Source organism: Nothobranchius furzeri, chromosome 4 (genome assembly GCF_043380555.1).
Source record: "Nothobranchius furzeri strain GRZ-AD chromosome 4, NfurGRZ-RIMD1, whole genome shotgun sequence".
In the NCBI taxonomy this organism is placed as follows: domain Eukaryota; kingdom Metazoa; phylum Chordata; class Actinopteri; order Cyprinodontiformes; family Nothobranchiidae; genus Nothobranchius; species Nothobranchius furzeri.
The window spans coordinates 56,284,417-56,305,338 of record NC_091744.1 but is presented as its reverse complement, the minus strand read 5'-3'; the positions used below and the strand labels follow the sequence as shown (position 1 = coordinate 56,305,338).

The following is a 20,922-nucleotide window of genomic DNA, read 5'->3' as shown; positions in this document are numbered from 1 at the left end:
ATAACTAAAAGATCTGCCTCCCATCCTAAGTTTAGATATTCTTGGAACCACCAGTAGACCTGCAGTCTGAGAGCGAAGTGCTCGGTTAGGAACATATGGAACAATCAGATTGCTGATGTATGATGGACCTTGATTATTAAGAGCTTTATATGTGAGAAGAAGGATGTTAAAATCTATTCTGAATTTAACAGGTAGCCAGTGTAGGGAAGCTAAGACAGGAGAGATATGATCTCTCTTTTTAATTCTCATCAGAACTCTAGCTTCAGCATTTTGGACAAGCTGAAGACTTTTAACTACATTCTGTGGACTTCCTGAGAGTAATGAATTACAGTAATCCAGTCTTGATGTAATAAATGCATGAACTAGTTTTTCAGCATCACTCCTGGAAAGTATGCTTCTAATCTTAGGAATATTCCGAAGGTGGAAAAAGGAAATCCGACAAACTTGTGAAACCTGGGATTTGAATGACATGTCCTGGTCAAAGATAACACCAAGGTTCCTTGCTTTGTTCTCGGAGATTAATGTAATGCCATTAAGGTCAGGCGATTGGCTAAGCAATTTCCTTTTCTGGATTTCTGGTCCAAAGATGAGAACTTCCGTCTTGTCTTGATTTAAAAGCAAAAAGTTCAGAGTCATCCAATTTTTTATGTCCTCAAGACAAGCCTGTAATCTACCCAACCGATTAGGTTCATCAGGGTTAATGGATAAATATAACTGAGTATCGTCAGCATAACAGTGGAAGTTTATCCCATGCTGTCTAATGATTTTACCAGTTGGGAGCATATATATAGTAAAAAGAATTGGTCCAAGCAATGAACCCTGTGGTAACTGCGTCTGCCTTGTTGATCCACCCCAAAAGTCATCCCCATTTCTCTAAACTAAGGCAATTCATTGAGCTATCTACAACTTTCATTGTAACCACATATTCCTGAGCAGGGTCATGGCGAGCTGGTGTTCGTTACCTTGGCATGCATGTTTTCACTAACAGTGACTTCACCACATAACAACAAAAACGTGTTTTCTATTGTTTAATTAAGGGTTTCTAGTTTCTAGTCTAGCTGCAGACACAAACATTGTACACACATCAGATGTGATCTACGGTGAAGACATGACTTATATAAACAAATATTGCAAATATTTTTTCTAATTATAAATTAATAGTAAACTAGAAAAACCCACCACTGTGTACATTATATTACTTTGGAGATTGTTACAGTGCATTTGTAGATAACAAGTAGGAAGAACAACATATTATAAACGTTCAACATTGACATAATGCTTATCCTAAAACAACCACAGAGAATAAAAACCTTCATTTTAAACATGTCTGTCTAGGGAAAAAGTACATTTATTTAATAAAAGTGTGTTTTCCTCGAATTACTTACAGATATTAAGTTTTTTTTAAGTCACAACACAACCTTTTTCTACATTCTTTGTCCCAAATGTTGCATTTTTCCTCATTTAAGGAGCAGATTTTCTTTAATGGAGAAAAAAATATCTCTAATTTAATTAATATTGGAAAACAAATTTCAGTATCAGACTAAAATAACCAGAGTGAAAGTTGAAGTGCAAAATCAGTTTTTGAATGGTGGTTTAATTTATTAAAGGAACAAAACGATCCAAACCAACTTGGCTCTGTGTAAAAACGTAAATGTTCTCTAAATCATGAAATAAAAGTGGACTCGTGTGAGTCCAAGTTCCTCTCCTGACCCAAAAGTCCCATCTCACAACTACCATCTTGAATGCACCCCAGACTTCTGGGAAAATCTTGACTGATGAGATAAAAGTGGAACTTTCTGGAAGGTGAGTATCCTGGCATATCTGATGTAAAACTGGTGAAAAGCCGCATTTTCTGAAAACATCATGGCAGCGTTCAAACACAGAGGTGGTAGTGTGATGGTTTGGGTCTGCTTTGCTGCACCAGGACAGCCTGCTGTAATTGATGGAACCATAAGTTCTGCTCTCTGCCAGAGATCGTCTGACCTTTGACCCTAAACAGATCATTCTTGCAAGAAACCCCTCCCGTGTGGCTGAATTCAGATAATCCTGTAAAAGTAGGACAAATTTCCTCCAAAGAGCTGTTGGAAACTCGTTCAGATGTGCAGCCAGTTATCAGGTTTAGGTTATTCTGGAGTTTGTTTCCCTATATAAATTAAACCATCATCTAAAATTTACATTTTTTTTATTTACTCTGGTTATCTATGAATTTTAAATGAGATGAAGAAGTTTTATGAAATGATTTTCCATTCTTCCTGCTGGTATCAGGCATCTAAATGAAAGCATAGTGCAGCTGCATTGCTGTCATCTCTGAACAGTCGGTGAAGGCTTGTTTTATTTATTCATGCAAAGGAAAAATTAACCATAAAAGGTTATTTGAGGTCAAATGAAGTCTCCTCCTGGCTTCCAGTCATGTCTGGTTGCAGACCGACTGGTTCCAGTATCGGCAGCAGACACTCTCGGACGTTCACTTTCACCTCTTCATCTTCAAAGTAAAGCTGCCTGCATGAAGTCAAGAATGAACTTTTATAAGCTTTTGCATCATTTCATAAACTGTTGAACTTTGCAACAAGCTGAACTCACTGCTGGATTTGAGGAGAAAACTTGGGCTTCTCTGCTCCTTCGTTCTTCTGTGTCTGACTCCTAACGTTTCTGCTCCCTCTCTCCTTGAAGCCTGATAGTGAAGTTTCAGCCAGAGCGGCCTACAAATATACAACCAACCAATAATCAAACCTCATGATCAGAGATTATTCGTGACTTCTGGAAGCTACTCGTCGCCAGCATCTCACCTGTAAGGTAGAATGTAAAGAGTTCCCTGAAGCAAAGTTGGAGGATACAGTTTTCATCAGCGACGGACTCCTGTAGGGAAACCAAAAGAAAATCTAGTTTTACTGCAGATAGAAGTTAAATTTAATCAGAACAAGACAAATGAATGTGATCAGACCTGAGACCGTTAGACATTTCCTCTTATCTGACTTGCTCAATGAAAAATCTTAGTTTTGTCTAAAGTTTAACTCGTGAGTTTCACTCTGGATCTGTTGCACTTTGTTCGTTGGCATCCTAGAGTTATTTAACCTCCTGAGAACCTGGTGTCCTGCCCATGAGGACACCACCTTCCTACACTGAAACGTTTAATTCTGTGCAACTTGGAACTGTTTTTGTTTACAGAAACCTGCCGGATCTAGAAAATGTTTTAGGTTTTTAATTTAAAGTACACTCTTTATTCCAATAAATGCCATATAATCTCTAGTATGAATAAATGCCTTGTGAGTCGTTGTCTGTGGAAAACAAGCTCTGGTGCTCCTGTTTCAGGAAGTAGGAGTTAGCCAGAAGCGTGGGCGGCAGAAAACGGTAGGATTTATAGCATCTTACTCGTTAAAATTCATGATGTTTGAGCATCTCACCTCTGATTGGCTAACAGCAATGAAACTCCACCACTGACTCTGTTTGCTCTGCCATGTTGATGTTTTATCTCCAAAAGTAACAAACGCTTGAAGGAGTTCTGCCATGTGGTGAAGTCGAACAGATTTTACTAAAAGCTAAACCAAGAACAGCCTTTCCTGTTGTGAGCCAAGATGGGCGAGTCCATGAACTTTAAGCGACAGTGCAACATCGATTTTTCAGGACTTTCAAATTGTAGATTTTATTTATCAGAAGCTAATGCAGGAGATGGGTGTAGGAGACTATTTTCATGTTTAGTCTTCATGAAAAACTCACAGTGACCGATTCTAATCAGAATCAAAAAGATAAAAAAAAATGGTTTTGCCCTTTACATCACAACAGAAATACAAAATATAACATTTTAATGTTACAAAAGAATAAAAATGTCACAGGAGAACACACAAGACTCAACTCAAATCATGACTAAATCTTCACTCAAACTTCAGAAATCCCTAGCTCCTTTAGCACTTCATAAACATCTCAATAAGCAAAGGTGGAAAGAGTACTAAAATTTCCTACTTAAGTACGAGTACCAATACTTTGATAATTTTTTACTCAAGTACAAGTAAAAGTACTTGCCTAAATTTTTACTCAAGTAAGAGTAAAAAGTATCATAAATAAAATGTACTCAAAGTAAAAGTTACTTAGTTACATTTTTGTCAGCATAAAGATGGTTACATCAGTGCAAAACCACACCACCAGTTCACAACACGCTCGTGTGTGTGCGCGCGCACACGCACACGCACACACACACACACAGCAGCAGCATGTTAGAATCTTTTGAATGACTAATTGAACTACATTGAACTGCTTTTGTAATAATTTAATCTCTTATTCTGGAGTAAAATAAAGAAACAAGCTAAATCATCACATATCTGTGGCATCAAGAAGCATCTTCTGAGTTCAAACACAGGGATGGAGCACAACGTTTACACCGAACAGTATCAGGATGTTTTAACTCACAGAGGCCTGCAGGTCTTCTGTTTTATGAGCATAGCGCTGATAATCCACTTGTTATGAGCGCTAAACGTTATTTTGCCTCTTCCGTGTGGAGCGGTAGGGAAACACATTTCAAACACGGAACCGAGTCTGGTTACCGAACAGAGTGGAATTGTGATGATGTCACACCGGTGCGTGAAGGTGCTGGTTCCAACCCACAGGAGAGGAGGGAGAGATGAGGTGAACAGCGAGTGGATCACAGGAACTGAACTGATGTTTTGGAGCAGAAGTGTACCCCCCCCCCCCCCCCCATTTAGACGCGGCGATCATGTAGGTGTCTCTTTCGGTTCCGACGCTGCTACAGGCAATATTTTTAATTTATTAAGCCTATGATTTATTTTTACTCAGCAACGGACATGATTTAAAATGTAGCGAATTACAATTCTTTTTTAAAAATGTACTCAAGTAAAAGTAAAAGTACAGATTTTAAAAACGACTTAAAAAGTATAAATATACAAAAAACCTACTCAATTACAGTAAAGCGAGTAAATGTAATTTGTTACTTTCCACCTCTGTCAATAAGGAGGAGCCTAAATCACACCCATCTACTTCTGGACCATGGGTCCTCGGAAGAATGAAAATATGAACGCAAGTCAACGAAGATAAAAACACTCATGTTACTGTTTGTCGGTTAGGCTAATTAGCCCAGCCCATCACCTCTCCCTGTAGAAATACTCCCCAGTTTTCACGCTGAGAAGGATCCTACTTTTCTCAACATTTCCAGCTCTCGGCATGTTCCTGTATAATCTTGCTGCTGCCTTACCAGTATTTTGTTTTCTTCAACAGTTTTACGTTCTTCCATCTCTTATAGTGTTTTGATACCCTGTGATCCTCTGTGACCGTCTCCTCTGGTATTCCTCCTCATCCACCGTCCACACAGCCCCTTTCACGTTCTCCACACGCACAAAACACTTGTGGAGGCTCAAGTTGTGGCGAACTGCGTTCTGAAGCAGCAGGACATTACAGGTGTTACAGAATGAATGTAGCATAAATCAGCTGTGACAAATTTAATTTATCTGCTACCTTCCAAGTGGCAGCGTTGCTTCTGAAATAAGCAAACGTCCTTGTGAACCAGTTATAGATCTCATTGAGAGTCAGCTGTGTGTCTGATGCCTCCGTTATGGCCTGGAGAGGAAAAAGGGGAAAAAATGTTAATACCGTAATAGGATACAATTACTGACAAGAATTATTTGTGTCTCATGTATGAGGGGATTTAAAAAAAACTCAACATTTAGGATTTGTTTTTTGTTTGATTTGACTTGTTCTCATTTAATATTTAATATTGGGTCAAATGTTTTGCTAACATGCTTCACAAATAAGACCCAAATACAAAACTGCAATAAGCATTACCCTCTGAATGATGTTCTATTAGTTATTATGGTGTCAGTATATTTTTTTTTATTATAAGCCACCTTACTGTGGTGGAGGGGTTTGAGTGTCCCAATGATCCTAGGAGCTAAGTTGTCTGAGGCTTTGTGCCTCAGGTAGGGTCACCCATGGCAAACAGGTTCTAGGTGAGGGATCAGACAAAGTGCAGCCCACAGACCCCGTCTGATGATCAATATATGTGCAAACTGTGTTCCCTCGCCTGGATGTGGGTCGCAGGACCCCCTCTCTGGAGCCAGGCGGGAGTTGGGGCACATCAATTGGGCCACTCCCATCTGTACCGGGTCGGCCCGGGCCAGGTAGAAGAAGAAGAAGAAGAAAATATCATTTCTATAGCGCCTCTCAAGATAAAAATCACGAGGCACTTCACAAAAACAAAAAATAAAAAAAAATTGTAAAAATATAAAAAAGCATTTAGAAAATGTTTAAAATATATTTAAAATGAGCAAGAATAAGCTATTGCGATTTAAAAGAAAAAATGTAAAGAAAGAGAGAGAGTGAATAGGAAAGAGGGAAATCAGTGGATCCTGAGGAAGGTGGAATAGGTGGGGAGAGCAGAATAAAGAGAGAGTGGTGAAGAAGGTCATACAAAAGCCAGCTTGAACAAGTGAGTCTTCAGCTGCCTTTTGAAGGAGACCACTGAGTCCACTGATCTCAGGCTCAGGGGGAGAGAGTTCCAAAGTCTGGGGGCCACAGCAGCAAATGATCTGTCACCTTTGACCTTTAGCCTGGTGCTGCACAACCAGTAGGCTTTGATCACTGGACCTCAGGGACCTGCTGGGGGTGTAGGGACTAAGAAGATCACCAATGTAAGATGGTGCTTGTCCATGTAGGGCCCTATGGACCAGAACCAGGATCTTGAAATGAACCCTGGAGTTGTCTGGCAGCCAGTGAAGCTGGAGGAGAAGCGGGGTGATGTGGGTGTGTTTGGAGGACTTGATCAGAAGCCGAGCACAGGCATTCTGAACCACCTGTAGACGGTTCAGGGAGGTTCTGCTCAGACACGTGAAAAGAGAGTTACAGTAGTCTAAGCGTGAGGAGATGAAGGTGTGGAGAACTGTCTCAAGTTCAGAGCGGGACAGAATGGGACTCAGCTTAGCAATGTTCCCGAGATGGAAGAAGGAAGAGCGAACAAGAGAACTGACATGAGAATCCAGGGTGAGAGCTGGGTCAAAGGTCATGCCAAGATTCCTGACAGAAGGTTTGATGTGGGAAGCAAGCTGACCAAGAGAGTCTCTGACTTTGGGAACCAGCTTGTCTGGGGCACAGATGAGGATCTCAGTCTTATCTTCATTCAGCTGAAGAAAGCTCCCAGCCATCCAGGTTTTAATAGAGTCTAAGCAGGTGTGTAACAGCTGCAGCTTAGACATCTCATGGGGCTTAAAGGAGATGTACAGTTGGATGTCATCTGCGTAAAGATGGTAGGAGATTCCTTTGAAGGAGCTCAGGATGTGCTGAAGAGGAAGCAGATAGAGGAGGAAAAGCAGAGGCCCCAGCACAGAACCTTGTGGGACACCATGGGTAAGGGAAATGGTGGAGGACCTAAACTTGGAGACGGCCACAGAAAAGGAGCGCTCAGAAAGATCAGAGGAGAACCACTCCAGAGCAGATCCTGATAGGCCTACCCAGTCTCTGAGCCTCTCCAGTAGCAGGTGATGGTCAACAGTGTCAAAGGCTGCAGTCAGGTCCAGTAGGACCAGAACAGAACAGTCCTCTGCATCACTGTGAGTCAGAAGGTCATTAGAGACCCTAAGAAGAGCTGTTTCAGTAGAATGAGCTCTACGAAAACCTGACTGGAAGCAATCATAGATGTTATGTTCATCAAGAGCAGCTGTGAGTTGTTTAGCCACAACCTTTTCCAAGATCTTGGAGATGAACGGAAGTTTAGAGATGGGTCTGAAGCTGCTATGGAGAGAGGGGTCGAGACTCGGTTTTTTAAGAAGCGGGTGGATTACAGCATTCTTAAAGTAAGCAGGGACCTGACCAGAGACCAGAGAAGCATTAATTATAGAGAGCACGCTGGGACCGATGGACTGAAAAGCACTTTTAAACAAAGATGAGGGTAAGATGTCGAGGGGGCATGCAGAGGTCTTCATAGAGTGAACTAGTTTGGTTAACTCAGGCAAAGAAACAGGAGCAAAGCTATCTAGGATGACGGGCCTGGTTGGAGTCGGGAGAGGCAGCGATAAGACTGAAGGAGAGATGCTAGATCTAACCTTATTGACTTTGTCCACAAAGAAAGACAGAAAGTTCTCACAGTCTGTAACAGAGTGGATGGAGGCTGTTGGAGAGGCAGGAGACACGATGCTGCTGATGGTGTTAAACAGCACCTTGGGGTTCCCTTTGCTCTGGGACACCAGGTTGGAGAAATAGGAAACCCTAGCGTCTCTGACTGCAGAGTTAAAGGATGTCAGAAGATCCTTTAGGTGCAGCAGATGGACGTGAAGATGGGTTTTCTTCCACAAACGCTCAATTTTTAGCGTAGGTAGCGTAGGTTGTTTACATATCTGGGTGGCCTGGTATTTTTCCGGGCCAACCAAGGCTCATTCTCAGCCCTCTTCTCGAGGGGGTCTGCTTCAGGCCAACCAGGGCCAACACACCCACTGCTGACAGCAAATTCACACCTTCCATTAGAGCAAGCCTCTGATTGGTGGGTAGAATCAGCCCACATGGACTTAAGACAAGGATGTGTGGAATCAACCGGGCCAGGCTGGGGCCGACTGGGGCTACCCGGCCCGGACCGACCCGGTACCGATGGGAATGGCCCAAAAGAGTGCCTGGTGGCCGGGCTTTCACCCATTGAGCCTGGCCGGCTACAGTCCGAAGAGAGGACTCTCTTCCCATGGGCTCACCACTCATGGGAGTGGCCAAAGGAAATGGGTGCAGTGAGAGATGGGTGGTAGCCAAAGGCGGGGACCTGGGCGATCTGATCCTTGGCTATAAAAGCTAGCTCTTGGTTTGTGGAATGTCATCTCTCTGGTGAGGTAAGAACCTGAGTTGGTGTACAAGGTTGAGAGGTTCTGACTAGACATAGTTGGACTCACCTCGACACATAGCTCTGACTTTGGAGCCATGCTCCTTGAGAGGGGTTGGACACTACCACTCTGGAGTTGCCCCCACTCAGAGGTGCCAAGCAGGGTTGGGCATACTAGTTGCCTCCCATCTTGGTGCCTGTATGTTGGGCTTTACCCCGGTGAACACCTACGAGTGGGAGGACGGGTCCTGACTGTGCTTATGCACCAAACTGCAGCTCAGACTACCCACCCCTTTTGGAGTGACTGGAGTGGGTGCTGGAGGGGGATCTTTCTGGTCCTCCATCGTTTTCTTGGGGGACTTTAACGCTCACGTGAGCAACAACAGTAATAATAAAAAATATTATATTTTGATATAATGAAAAAGGGTAGTGGCACTAATAGTTTTCCAAATATTTTTCTAACAAGACAATCAAAAAATGTATCTGTCTAAAAAAATAGCAAATGAATTCAATAAGTATTTTAATTAATTATCTGGGCCAAATTTGGCAAAGGATATAGCAAATACTAAATTAGATGCTGATGTTGTAAGTAAAATAAATGTATATAAAACCTTATTTATTCAAGGCACAAATGAAAATGAAGTTTTAACACTTGTTAAAAATGTAAAAGGAAAAAGTCAGCAGATTTGCATGGATTTGATGTATCTGTTGTACAAGAAATCATTGAGACTATAGCCAAACCACTTACACATATTTGTAATCAGTCTCTCCAATCAGGAAGATTTCCTGAAAGGATGAAGGTTGCAAAGGTCATTCCTGTCTATAAGGCTGGAGACAAACATGACTTTTCTAATTACACACCAATTTCTATTTTATCTCAATTCTCCAAAATACTCGAAACAATATTTCATAAAAGATTGTATTCTTTGTGAACAGCAACATTGTTTTAGATGTGATCGGACTTCTTCTCTGGCAATTGTTGATCTAGTGGAGAAAATATCTGATGCACTTGACAAAAAACAATATGCTGTAGGGGTGTTCTTAGACCTGGCCAAAGCTTTTGATACTGTAGATACACAGGATGGTCGGTGCCTATCTTGGTGGCAACCCCAGAACCCGCTGGTGGACATCGACGGTTAGGGATGCCGTCAAGCTAAAGAAAGAGTACTATTGGGTCTTTTTGGCATGTGGGATTCCAGAGGCAGCTCATGGGTACTGGCAGTCCAAGCAGAATGTGGCTCAGGTGGTCACGAAGGCAAAATCTCAGGTGTGGTAGAAGTCCAGTGAGACCATGAAACAAGACTTCCATACAGCTTTGAGGAGATTCTGGTCCACCATCTGGCATCTCAGGAGGGAAAGCAGTGTGCTACCAACACTGTTGGTGCTGCTCACCACTACTCGAGATGTTTTGGATCAGTGGGCAGAGTACTTTGATGACCTCCTCAATCCCACCAGCATGTCTTCCAGTGAGGAAGCAGAGTTCCGGGACATTGAGTTGGGATCTCCAATCCCTGGAGCTGAGGTTACTGAGGTGGTCAAAAACATTGTCGGTGGCCAGGCTCTGAGAGTGGATGAGATCCGCCCGGATTTCCTTAAGGCTCTGGAAGTTGTAGGGTTGTCTTGGCTGACGCAGCTCCGCAGTATCGTGTGGACATCAGGGGCAGTTTCACTGGACTGACAAACCAGGGTGGTAATCGGGGGTTCTGGAGAGGAGGGTCCAACGGATTTTTGAGCCTCGGATTCAGGAGAAACAATGTGGTTTTTGTCCTGGCCGTGGAACACTGGACCAGCTCTACACCCTTACGGGGATCCTGGAGGGTGCATGGAAGTTTGCCCAACCAATCCACATGTGTTTTGTGGATTTGGAGAAGGTGTTGAGAGCATGGCCGCCAGTACGTCGGGCTTGTTTCAGGTGAGAGTTGGACTCCTCCAAGGCTGCCCTTTGTCACTGATTCAGTTCATAACTTTTATGGACAGGATTTCTAGCCAAGGGGGTGAGGGAATCCGTTTTGGTGGCCAAAGGATCAGGTCTCTGCTTTTGCAGATGATGTGGTTCCTGTTTTCTACATCAGAACATGATCTATGGGTTTTGCTGGAGCGGTTCACAGCCAAGTGTGAAGCAGCTGTGATGAGAATCACCTCCTCTAAATCCGAGACCATGGTCTTGCATCGGTAAACGGTAGAATGCCTTCTCCGGGTCATGCACGAGTTACATTCCTATCCCTAAAGGTGTGGTTGACTGAAAAAAAAGTTTAATTATTATTTCTGATTATTTTTGGTCATTCTGAGTTTTTCATGCAGGCTGAACATGAAAACAGTCTCCTACACGTATCTCCTGCATTAACTGCTGATAGAAAATAGACGGTGAAATGCTAGGATTTGAAAATCCCCACATATCTATGTCACACTGTGAATTTGCATTCATGGTCTCGCCCATCTTGGCTTGCGCCCGCCAACAGGAAGGCTTTTTTTTTTTTTAATTTGCAGCAAGGACAGAGAGTGGAGAGTTTTCTGGTGATAGTAACTTTGCAACATGGCTGAACGTGCTCTGTTAGCCAATCAGAAGCGAGGTGTGTGCGTATCATTAATAACAATGAGTAATCTTGCTGTTTTCAGCCCACTTCTGAACAAGCAAACTTATGCATCTCAGAACAGGGGCATCATATTGTTTTTTAATGACTCATAAAGCATTGATTCACACTAGAGAACACTGCAGATATATTAAATAAATGAGTAAACCACATCTTTAAGAATGATTAGATGAGGTTTTTCCAGGGTTTGTGTGTTTCAATATGTGTTCAATAAGTCAAACAAATTCTCCAGAAAAACATTTCAGACTGCACCTATTATGATTATGATATGATAGGAATTATGATAACATTCGTTTTTGATGGAGATTCAAAACTGAATAATAAAAACACACACCTGTCGAATCAGCGTTGCATAGGTGAACGGTGGCCTAATCTCTGTATTCTTATAAAGCTCGTATTCGTTTTCTGGAAAAACAAAAATGTATTAATGGAAACAGGTAATCTGTGATCTCTCTTTATAACAGACAACAGCAGCGATTTTACCTGAAGACAGAGAGAACACCAAGGGGCAATCCTGGCGTCTCACAGCCCCAAGTGGAGACGTGTGTGTGGGTGACTCCTGTTCACACACCTGGGAGGGGGAGCTGACTGGGTCCACTGGTTGGGGGGATGCCTGGGACCTCAGGCAGGGTGATGTGTTAGCGAGTGTCACTGGTTGCAGCTAAAAGCAAATCATGCAAGTTAACAAAGGAACCAACGAGACAGAAAGCAAACAAAGTCGGATAATCGAGTGTGACGGAGCGATTTGGTTTGCCTCCTCGGAGCTTCTTCCACCAACACCCCAAAATTAAGGAAGCCAATTATTGTCAATTACAGGGTGAAATTGTTTGGTGAGCCTTGTGATAAGGGTTCAATATTCACAAGACTAATAAATGATTGTTGGAGCATGAAAAACAGAACAGCGTCCATCTGGTGGCAACAGCTGTAAGAAGTGCTCATTTTCTTCATCGTCATCATCATCATCATCATATGAGGGGCTGAAGAAAAGGAGAAGGTCAGAGTGTTTGAGAGGTCAAAGAGAAAGTTTTTTTTCAGGCCATCGTTGTGTAGAAAGAATTTGTTTTCTGATTCTGTTTGTTTCTGTGAAAAATACCAGCAAGTTTCTGAAAACCATCCAACTGTGGTAAAAGTCTGGTCAGTTATGACGCGGCACCATTTCTATCACAGCTGGAGGAGATGGAGGTCCAGCCACACATTCATATTCTAGGCTTTCACACTCTTTAAGGGTCGCTGCACACCATCTACCTGCGGGCAGCGAGGGTCAGCAGCTGAATTGGATTTTGGTGACGGAGCATCTAAAGCAGGTAAATACAGGTGAGCCATCATCGCCTGCAGACGTTTCCGTTCTTTGCAGAGCTGTTAAAACATGAAACAACATTGCTGGGAAAAAACTTTTGTGGAATAAGGAGCATAAAAGTAAAAGCCAACCTGACACATTTAAACAAAAACAAATTGTCGCCAGCTTGAGGGGTTTAGACCATGGGCAATCCTGGTCCTCGAGGGCCGCTATCCAGCATGTTTTATTTGTTTCCCTGCTTCGACATACCTCATTTTAATCAGCAGCTGGTTAACAGGCTTCTGCAGATCTTGGTGAGCTGCTAAGCAGGTGAATCAAATGTGCTGGAACTGGGAAACAAGTAAAAAAAATGCTGGATAGTTGTCCACCCCTGGTTTAGACAATGAAACTTTGGGAAATCATAAATAAACTAGTATGGATTTGTTTATTATCTGTTTTATATCAAAGCCATTTGTAGTCAAGTAACTCACGATCAATGAATAATTTCCTTTGGCCAAATAAAGACCTGAAAGTTGATGAGAATTTAAAATGTTTTCTTTAGCAGTCTAAAATAAACAAACTCAAGAGCCCTGTGAGCTCTGTACCTATTCTCACACTCACCTGGAGATCCAGCTGCTGAACCACCTGCATCTGGACTCGGCACTGAGCCGTGCTTCTGTCATCCAGAGTGTGTTCACTGCTCAGGTGCCTAAAAATACAAATGCATCAGCGTTGCAGATGACTTCAGCTGCCGGCTCATTTATCATGAAAGAAATCACAACTGAAAGCAATTTTTCTGGAATGAAACCACACAAAAACATATTTAGACTTGGCAAAAATTCCTAAACATTTTCTGACTTATTGCAAAATTTCTAATTTATATTTTATAAAACAAAGACAAAGTCATGCATTTAAATATTAAACAGTAAAATAAAACCACTATCCTGTTACTGATTTTCCTGCTTAGCTAATGTTAGTAGAGGTCATGACTCAATTTCATGTCTGCTGTTCATGGTGCATGACGTAAGACTGACATCCTATGGTCAAATTTGGGTACTGCAGTTTATGTATCCAAACAAAGAGTCCGCTCTGAGCAACTGTTGCCAGTTACGGATCAGCAGCAGAAGATTCTAGATGATGAGTGAAGACGAGTCACGCACAGCAAGTTAACGTGTGGATAAATAAATTTCATTATAACATCAAGTTGTTGGTAATTGAAAAAAGTAGCTTGAGATATTGTTAGAGCCAACTATTTGCTTGTAATTCACTGTTAGCATTGTTAGCTCAATGTTAGCCTCTAGCCTTCTGTAGCTGATGTTAGAGTAAAACCAAGTTGTTAAACTCTTTTGCTTCAGCGCCGCTCTACTGGCTAACATTTGTTCCACAACACTGCTGCTCATTGTCAGTGTTGAACTACTAACGTCAGCACAGTGTTTACATATGATTGGCTCTGGAACCAGGAAGTATGGAGGGAGGCAAGACAAATTGTAAACAGTAACCACCCAGCCGGGTGAGAGAGAAATCTGTTTCTGTGTAACCTTCCTTCCAAAATGATTGATATATTAGACTGTTTTGTGATTCTTTACTGTAAAATTCTTACTTATTGCACCTTTAAAGGGACTTTACGGAGTTTTGAATTTTTATGCTCGCGATTGCCCCCTCAGGCCAAAAGCGTAACGGCAGCTTCAATAGTAGGCTCGTGCACGAGGCGCGCATGCTGTACGTGCACACTCCTTAACGAAAATAACAGCTGAGACAGTCCCGTGTGTGTGTGTGGGGGGGGGGGGGGGGGGGGGCAGGAGAACGTGCAGCTAATTAATTAAATAATTTGGTTCTGTACCTTTCTCTTCAGCACAGCCGAAAAAAGTTTAAGATGGGTCAGTCCTCCTGCATGCTCAGATCATTCCCTTCCCTTGCTTGAAAAATTGTTCCAAAATGAAAGTTGAACCCACATCTTTTTTATCTGTGAATTCAATGCCGTTCGGCGAGCCTTAAGTAAAAATTTGGGCATCTTACTGTAAAAAAATATACCATTAATGTAAAAAAGAAACTCTAAATAAACTATGTTCACATCCAGAATTGATCCCAGGTCTTCTGCACAACAGTCCAATGTCTTACTAGGTGAGCCATAGCACCAATGACATCTTTAGTATCTGTAATATTTATATCCTTGATGACAGCTGAAACAACGTTCAAAGAACAGTTTGGAGCGAAAATGACTATTTTGTTGCTAATTTGCAGGAAATATCTAGAAGAAAGTAGCTAAGGGTCCTCAGAAATGTAGCTAGGTTCATCACTAGGCGTTAGGAACAGCGACAAAGTCGCTGAGTTGGCACTACCTCATTCTCTGCTGCTAAAGCTACGGATAGCAAATGCTACGGGCGATGCCTGAGCGCGAACGCGCATGAAGCAGCCTGCTCGACCCGAGCAGCTCTCTTTTTCTGTGATTTTACAGAAAAACAGACAATCACAGTAAAAATGCCAGGGCTCATTCTACAGGACCAGGGCATTGCAGGATGAAGAAGAAATTTATTATTTCTATACATGTTTTGGCTGTCAAACTTCCATAATGCCCCTTTAAATTGTTGTTATGATGCAACACATTCTCACACCCGAAGCGTCAAAAAATGATGCTGGGTGACCAAGCGTTTGTTTCCGATGCGTTCTGGAAGACTAAAACATCTGAAAATGTCTGAAAAAAAGAAAACTTTGTGTGGCACCCTTCACAGGACTGAGGTGTTTCACCAAAACTATATAAATACAAATAATACTTTCATAAATAAACATAAAATAAATCAACGTAGACCTAGTTAACAGCCTGTCTCAATAAATGAGTCTTCAACTCTATTTTAAAAGGACCACGCCCTGCAGACTACAAGATCTATCTCCTCTGGGGTGCTACATTCAAACACAGTAAAATATATTTGATAGATCAAACCGATAGCGTGAAATAATATATAATAAAAAATAGATAATGGTAATAAAAAATGTGAACATCCTTCAGAACAAAGTTTATTTTTCCTTACTTGATGAACTGGCTGATGTTTTCACAGAGCGACTCACAGCCGGGCCAGTTGCAAACACCATGACCAAAGAGTACGCGTGCAGCAGCTTTGTCTCCATTAGAAGAGCTAAATGAGGAGGAGGAGAAGGAGAGAGGAAGCATCCATCTATAAAAGACAGCTAACATGAGAGGGATTTGTGTTTTCTCTGCAGGCGACGTGACACGACTGAAGAAGTGCCAAAAAATAAACAAAAAACTGTTTACTTTTGATTTGGAACATGTTCTAGTCGTGTAAACTTTTTGTTTAACCGAACCTCCTCTGGAGGTGCCGCACAAAGCAGACAAACACCTTTCCCAGAGGGAATCACATCCAGGCCTGGAAAACAAACGTCTCCGCTTAGAGAGGGAAAAGAAACGTCTGAAGGCGAGGAGTCTTTGATGTGGTTTTTTTGTGTGTTTTACAGAAAGATGGCATCGTCTGAGGGATGTATTTTGTTGCCAGATCTTACCGCTCTGCCCTGTGTGGAGACAAAGACAGAAGACCACTGGCCTGTCCCCCTCTGACTTTATCAAAGTCCTGATGTGTCTTCACTGTGGTCTTTTCTTCAGCCATTTCAGATTTGAGTTCCTTCCAGATCTGCTGCATCTCTGCAGGGTTCAGAGCTAACAGATGATCAAATGTGCACGATAGAGTTAATTTATGTCTGTCAACTCATAAAGGAGGTTATTACTGGAAATGAAAGTAGCTTTCTATGTAGAACCTGCAGAAAGGCTTGGAGCAGATGGTGCTAGTCTGTGAGCCTGGAGATGCTGCTGCTGCTGCTGGAGGTGGAGGAGCTGCTGGAACACCAGCTGCTGAGCAGGAGGCTGCAGGATGGAGAACAGATCAGAATAAAACACTTCAAAAAGAAACAAGGAGAAGGAGCTCATGAACCGGGCCTCTAAACAAAACTGTGTTTTATCCAAAGATGCTCTGGATTTCAAATCCCCACCTGGGGTCTTCCTACATGGAGTTTGCATGTTCTCCCTGTGCCACCGCCACCCCTCTCTGGCTTCCTCCCACAGTCAAAAACATGACTGCCTGTGTGTGTGTGTGTGTGTGTGTGTGTGTGTGTGTGTGTGTGTGTGTGTGTGTGTGTGTGTGTGTGTGTGTGTGTGTGTGTGTGTGTGTGTGTGTGTGTTACCTTTTTAATCTTGTTGCAGGATTGCTGCTGCAGCAGCTGAATCTGTTGTTGCTTGTAAAACTCTTTCAGATTCTGCTGAATAAAAAGTGCACCAACATTGTCATCTCCACAAAACGCTGAAATGTTTTCAAAAATTTTACTTTTCTGCACTTTTTTTTTTTGCAAATTTATACAAAATACGAGTTTAAAACGATGTATTCCCTAAAGTTATTCGTGTGATTTATGGAATCAAAATAAAAAGTCCAAAAGAAAAAGATGCTAAGCCTAAGTTAATTTTCAGGTTTTGTTTGAGGTAACTTCATTAAATTAGCTGTTAAGCTTTAATAAAGACATTATTATAATTAAATAACTGAAGGCAAAAATAATTTTAGTAAAACTGATTATTTCTTACCAACGAATTCTGTTGCAACAACTTATAATCCCATAACTTTCAGATTAGATGACATTAGCAATAATTTGTAAATAAAGTTTGTTTGGGTATGAAAGTGTCTACCTGCTGGAGCAGAAGGGCTTGCTGCTTGTGTTGGATCAGAACCTGCAACTGGTCGGGTGACAGGAGCTGCTGCGTCTGTTGAGGAGACATCATTGCCAGAAAGACCTGAAAGACAAAAGGAGGACAATTAAAGAGCAGGGTGAAGTGAAGAGTGACGGAGGAGAAAGAGCAATAAGCCTCCGATTACAGAACATCGGCGTTGGCCACTGGCGGACATCATCCCACTGGTTTTGTGTCACTGACCCCGAATGAGATAATTAGCTGCACAATTTGATGCTTGTTGTGGCTCGTGATCAGAGTGTATGGGTATTAATGACGGCAAACCCTCTCAGAATAATAACCGCCCTGCCGCTTAGTGATGGAGAGACAAAGAGTCACAATCAATCACCAGGAATACTAAATAAATAATAATAAAACCACACAGCAGTACTGGCTTTGTTTTATTTTCACACGACAGTAAACTAGTTCCATTCATAAAGCAGACAAGGTCTTTAATGTAAAATAGACAGGTGCCAGTTTGAATGGTGTCTTCATGTTTCTGTTCCATCTGGGTTTGACCTCCTTTATAAACTTAGGGTCAGCGGGAAAGATTTAAGTCAAGGGGTAGGGTTTGTTATCGTTACTCACAGGAACGTATTCAGGTATGGAGGTGCACTTTTTATTTACGTATCACAGGCAGGTTTCTACAGCCTGCTGCTGCAGTCGGCACAAAAACCAGGGATTGTGTCTCTGATAAATAACACATTAATAACTTCACTTTTAATTAAACAAATGTAATTTTGTAATCATTTCATATTTCAAGTTTTTATGAGTTGATGTCTGAATGAAAACCATCCATCCATCCACCCGTCCATCTATCCATCCATCCATCCATCCATCCATTCTCATCAGCTCATCCAGAGTCGGGTCGCGGGGGCAGTAGCCTAAGGCAAGAGGCCCAGACTTCCCTCTCCCCAGCCACTTGGGCCAGCTCCTCCGGGGAAATCCCAAGGCGCTCCCTTGCCAGGTGAGAGACATAGTCCCTCCACCGTGTCCTGGGTCTACCTTTAGGTCTCCTCTCGGTTGGACGTGCCCAGAAAACCTCACCAGGGAGGCGTCCAGGAGGCATCCTGACCAGATGCCTGAGCCACTTCAACTGGCTCCTCTTGATTGTGGAGGAGCAGCGGGTCTACTTCGAGCCCCTCCCAGATGATCAAGCTTCTCACCCTATCTCTAAGGGAGAGCCCAGCCACTCTTCGGAGAAAACTCATTTCGGCCGCTTGTATCCGCAATCTCGTTCTTTTGGTCACTACCCAAAGCTCATGACCATAGGTCAGGGTAGGAACGTAGATCGACCAGTAAATCGAGAGCTTCACCTTCTGACTCAGCTCTCTCTTCACCACGACAGACCGGAACAGTGCCCGCATCACTGCAGATGCAGCACCAATCCTCCTATCGATCTCATGCTCCAGTTTTCCCTCACTCGTCAACAAGACCCCGAGATACTTAAACTCCTCCACTTGGGGCAGGACCTCATCCCTGACCTGGAGAAGGCATTCTACCCTTTTCCGAATCAAATGAATGAATTAAATTCTTGTGACCAAAATAACATTTTTACAAATAAGTGGTTTAATTAGAGGCCTGTGCTGAATCTGAAGGTATTTTCTTAGTCTGAGAGTCTGGGAATAATTTTACTAAATAAACTATAAAAAATGAGGCTCTCTATTAAATATAAATTAATTAAATTTTTATTTATTTGAATAAGACTGTTCATGTTAATGCATTTACAGGGATTCAGGTATCATACCAGATTTAACTACTTGCTCATTTCAGGAATTCAGTTAGAACAGCAGTTCCCAAACTTATTTAGCCGTGCACCCCTGTCATGGTCTGCGTCTGCGTCTCCCCTCATGTGTCTCCTTGTGTTCTCCATCCCTCTCTAGGTTCTCCTTTTGTGTCTCCTAGCGCCTGCATGTGTCCTTGTCTGTGTCTCTTTATGTGTCTCTTTGTGTTCCTCATGTGTCTCCTGTTTTGCAGTCCTCTAGATCATCCCTCCCAGGTCCTGTGTTCCTTCAGTCTTCCCCAGTCATCCCTCTGCAGTTTTTATAGGTTCAGCTTCTCATTTTATTAGTCTCTTTAGTATGTTTTCCCACAGGTTTTTGTAGTTTCCCTTCCCCTAGAATAGTAGTTTATTTTGCGTGCTCATCTTGTCTTTAGGTTTTTTACTCTTAGGTCATGTTAGTTTCCTCCCTGATTAGTTAATTGCTTTCACTTGGATCCTCTCCCCACACACCTGCAGCCTATCTGCCTCCCATCATGCCCCAGTGTATTTAACCCTGTCTGCGTTTCTGTCTGTTGTCGGTCCATTGTTGTGTCAGCGTTGTTTGGTGCTCTAAGTGAGCTTTTGTTCTTGTCTCCAGGTTTTGTGCTCTAAGTGAGCTTTCGTTCTCCTGTTGTTCAGGACTTTGATTTTTGGCTTCCTGCCCTTTTTGGATTTTTCGATCCTCGTCTAAATAAAAGGATTTACTTTTAAACTGCTCCTGCCTCATGCCATCTGGGGTAATCTGCATCTTGGGTCCTAAACTCCTCCTAGCCCTCAATGTGACAACCCCGTTCTATGTCCCGACCATGTCGACACACCCCCCAGCCCCACATCAGGGCATGGATACATATATATATATATATATATATATATATATATATATATATATATATATATATATATATATCGACAGACGGGGTTACAAAAGTATGATCGACCTATTTCCCCATCACTTTCATTTTTATGTTTATGTATTATGTATTTTTGAAATAGTAATTAATAAACATTCAATACCATTACAATTTCCTTTGATCTAATTTTAAATAAATATTTATAGTGCCCAGGTAGCACATAAAAAGCGCAATTTAACGGTTTTCTTAAAGCAGGAACATTTAACCAGAGCTCTCTCCTTCCTTCTGCTCTGTATAAACCTGAACTGGTCACCTACTTGTGCGTAATCAAATGTCTACAGTGGAAAAGATGGAAAAGATATTTTGCCTCAGACCGACTTATTGCTGTTTTATGGTGTGGCTGAATCTGCGATCCGCTGCCACGCAGACTGGAATGACAAATGCTGCAGTAACATGAGTTGTGGTCAGGTTCACGAGGAGTCACTGGCTGGAGTGGACTCGACTTTAATACGTCATCCCAAAATAGAAGCTAATATCTTAATATGACCTTGAATGAATAACGTTGTTATAAAACCTCTAAAAGTTTTTATCATGGAGGAGGCAGCGCTCATTTCTGCCTTCAGTCTGACGGCGCGCCGGAGTTTGTGCAGCGTGTGCACTTATTGAATCAGTGTGTGTGTGTGTGTGTGTGTGTGTGTGTGTGTATCTGTGTGTGTGTGTGTGTGTGTGTGTGTGTGTGTGTGTGTGTGTGTGTGTGTGTGTGTGTGTGTGTGTGTGTGTGTGTGTGTGTGTGTGTGTGTGTGTGTGCGGCACAGCTTCATGAGCCGCTCCAGTCACCGCGTCTCGTTATTGGCGTTATTTAAACCAATGTTGTAAAATTACTTCTGCCCAGCCCAGATGTGCTCACATGTGCACCCGTGAGTCG

General features: G+C 42.3%; 1 protein-coding gene across 2 annotated transcripts in view; it reads right to left on the bottom strand.

Annotated features, from left to right (window-relative positions):
• Positions 1-1,859: 1,859 nt before the first annotated feature.
• Positions 1,860-20,922, bottom strand: part of LOC107388405 (forkhead box protein P2) — a 22,221-nt gene continuing 3,158 nt past the window's right edge. Inside the window, exons 3-16 of one of the 2 annotated variants that reach the window (XM_054732845.2) lie at positions 17,346-17,450; positions 16,853-16,927; positions 16,430-16,535; positions 16,178-16,331; positions 15,691-15,795; positions 13,286-13,373; positions 12,634-12,744; positions 11,872-12,049; positions 11,723-11,793; positions 5,461-5,562; positions 5,260-5,381; positions 2,787-2,856; positions 2,581-2,699; positions 1,860-2,499 (exon numbers count right to left, since the gene is read on the bottom strand). In XM_054732845.2, coding sequence (XP_054588820.1) covers positions 2,370-2,499; positions 2,581-2,699; positions 2,787-2,856; positions 5,260-5,381; positions 5,461-5,562; positions 11,723-11,793; positions 11,872-12,049; positions 12,634-12,744; positions 13,286-13,373; positions 15,691-15,795; positions 16,178-16,331; positions 16,430-16,535; positions 16,853-16,927; positions 17,346-17,450 — 1,536 coding nt within the window. In that variant the 3' untranslated portion in view covers positions 1,860-2,369. The remainder of the gene's footprint in view (positions 2,500-2,580; positions 2,700-2,786; positions 2,857-5,259; positions 5,382-5,460; positions 5,563-11,722; positions 11,794-11,871; positions 12,050-12,633; positions 12,745-13,285; positions 13,374-15,690; positions 15,796-16,177; positions 16,332-16,429; positions 16,536-16,852; positions 16,928-17,345; positions 17,451-20,922) is intronic. The other variant, XM_070550287.1, reaches the window with a different exon arrangement.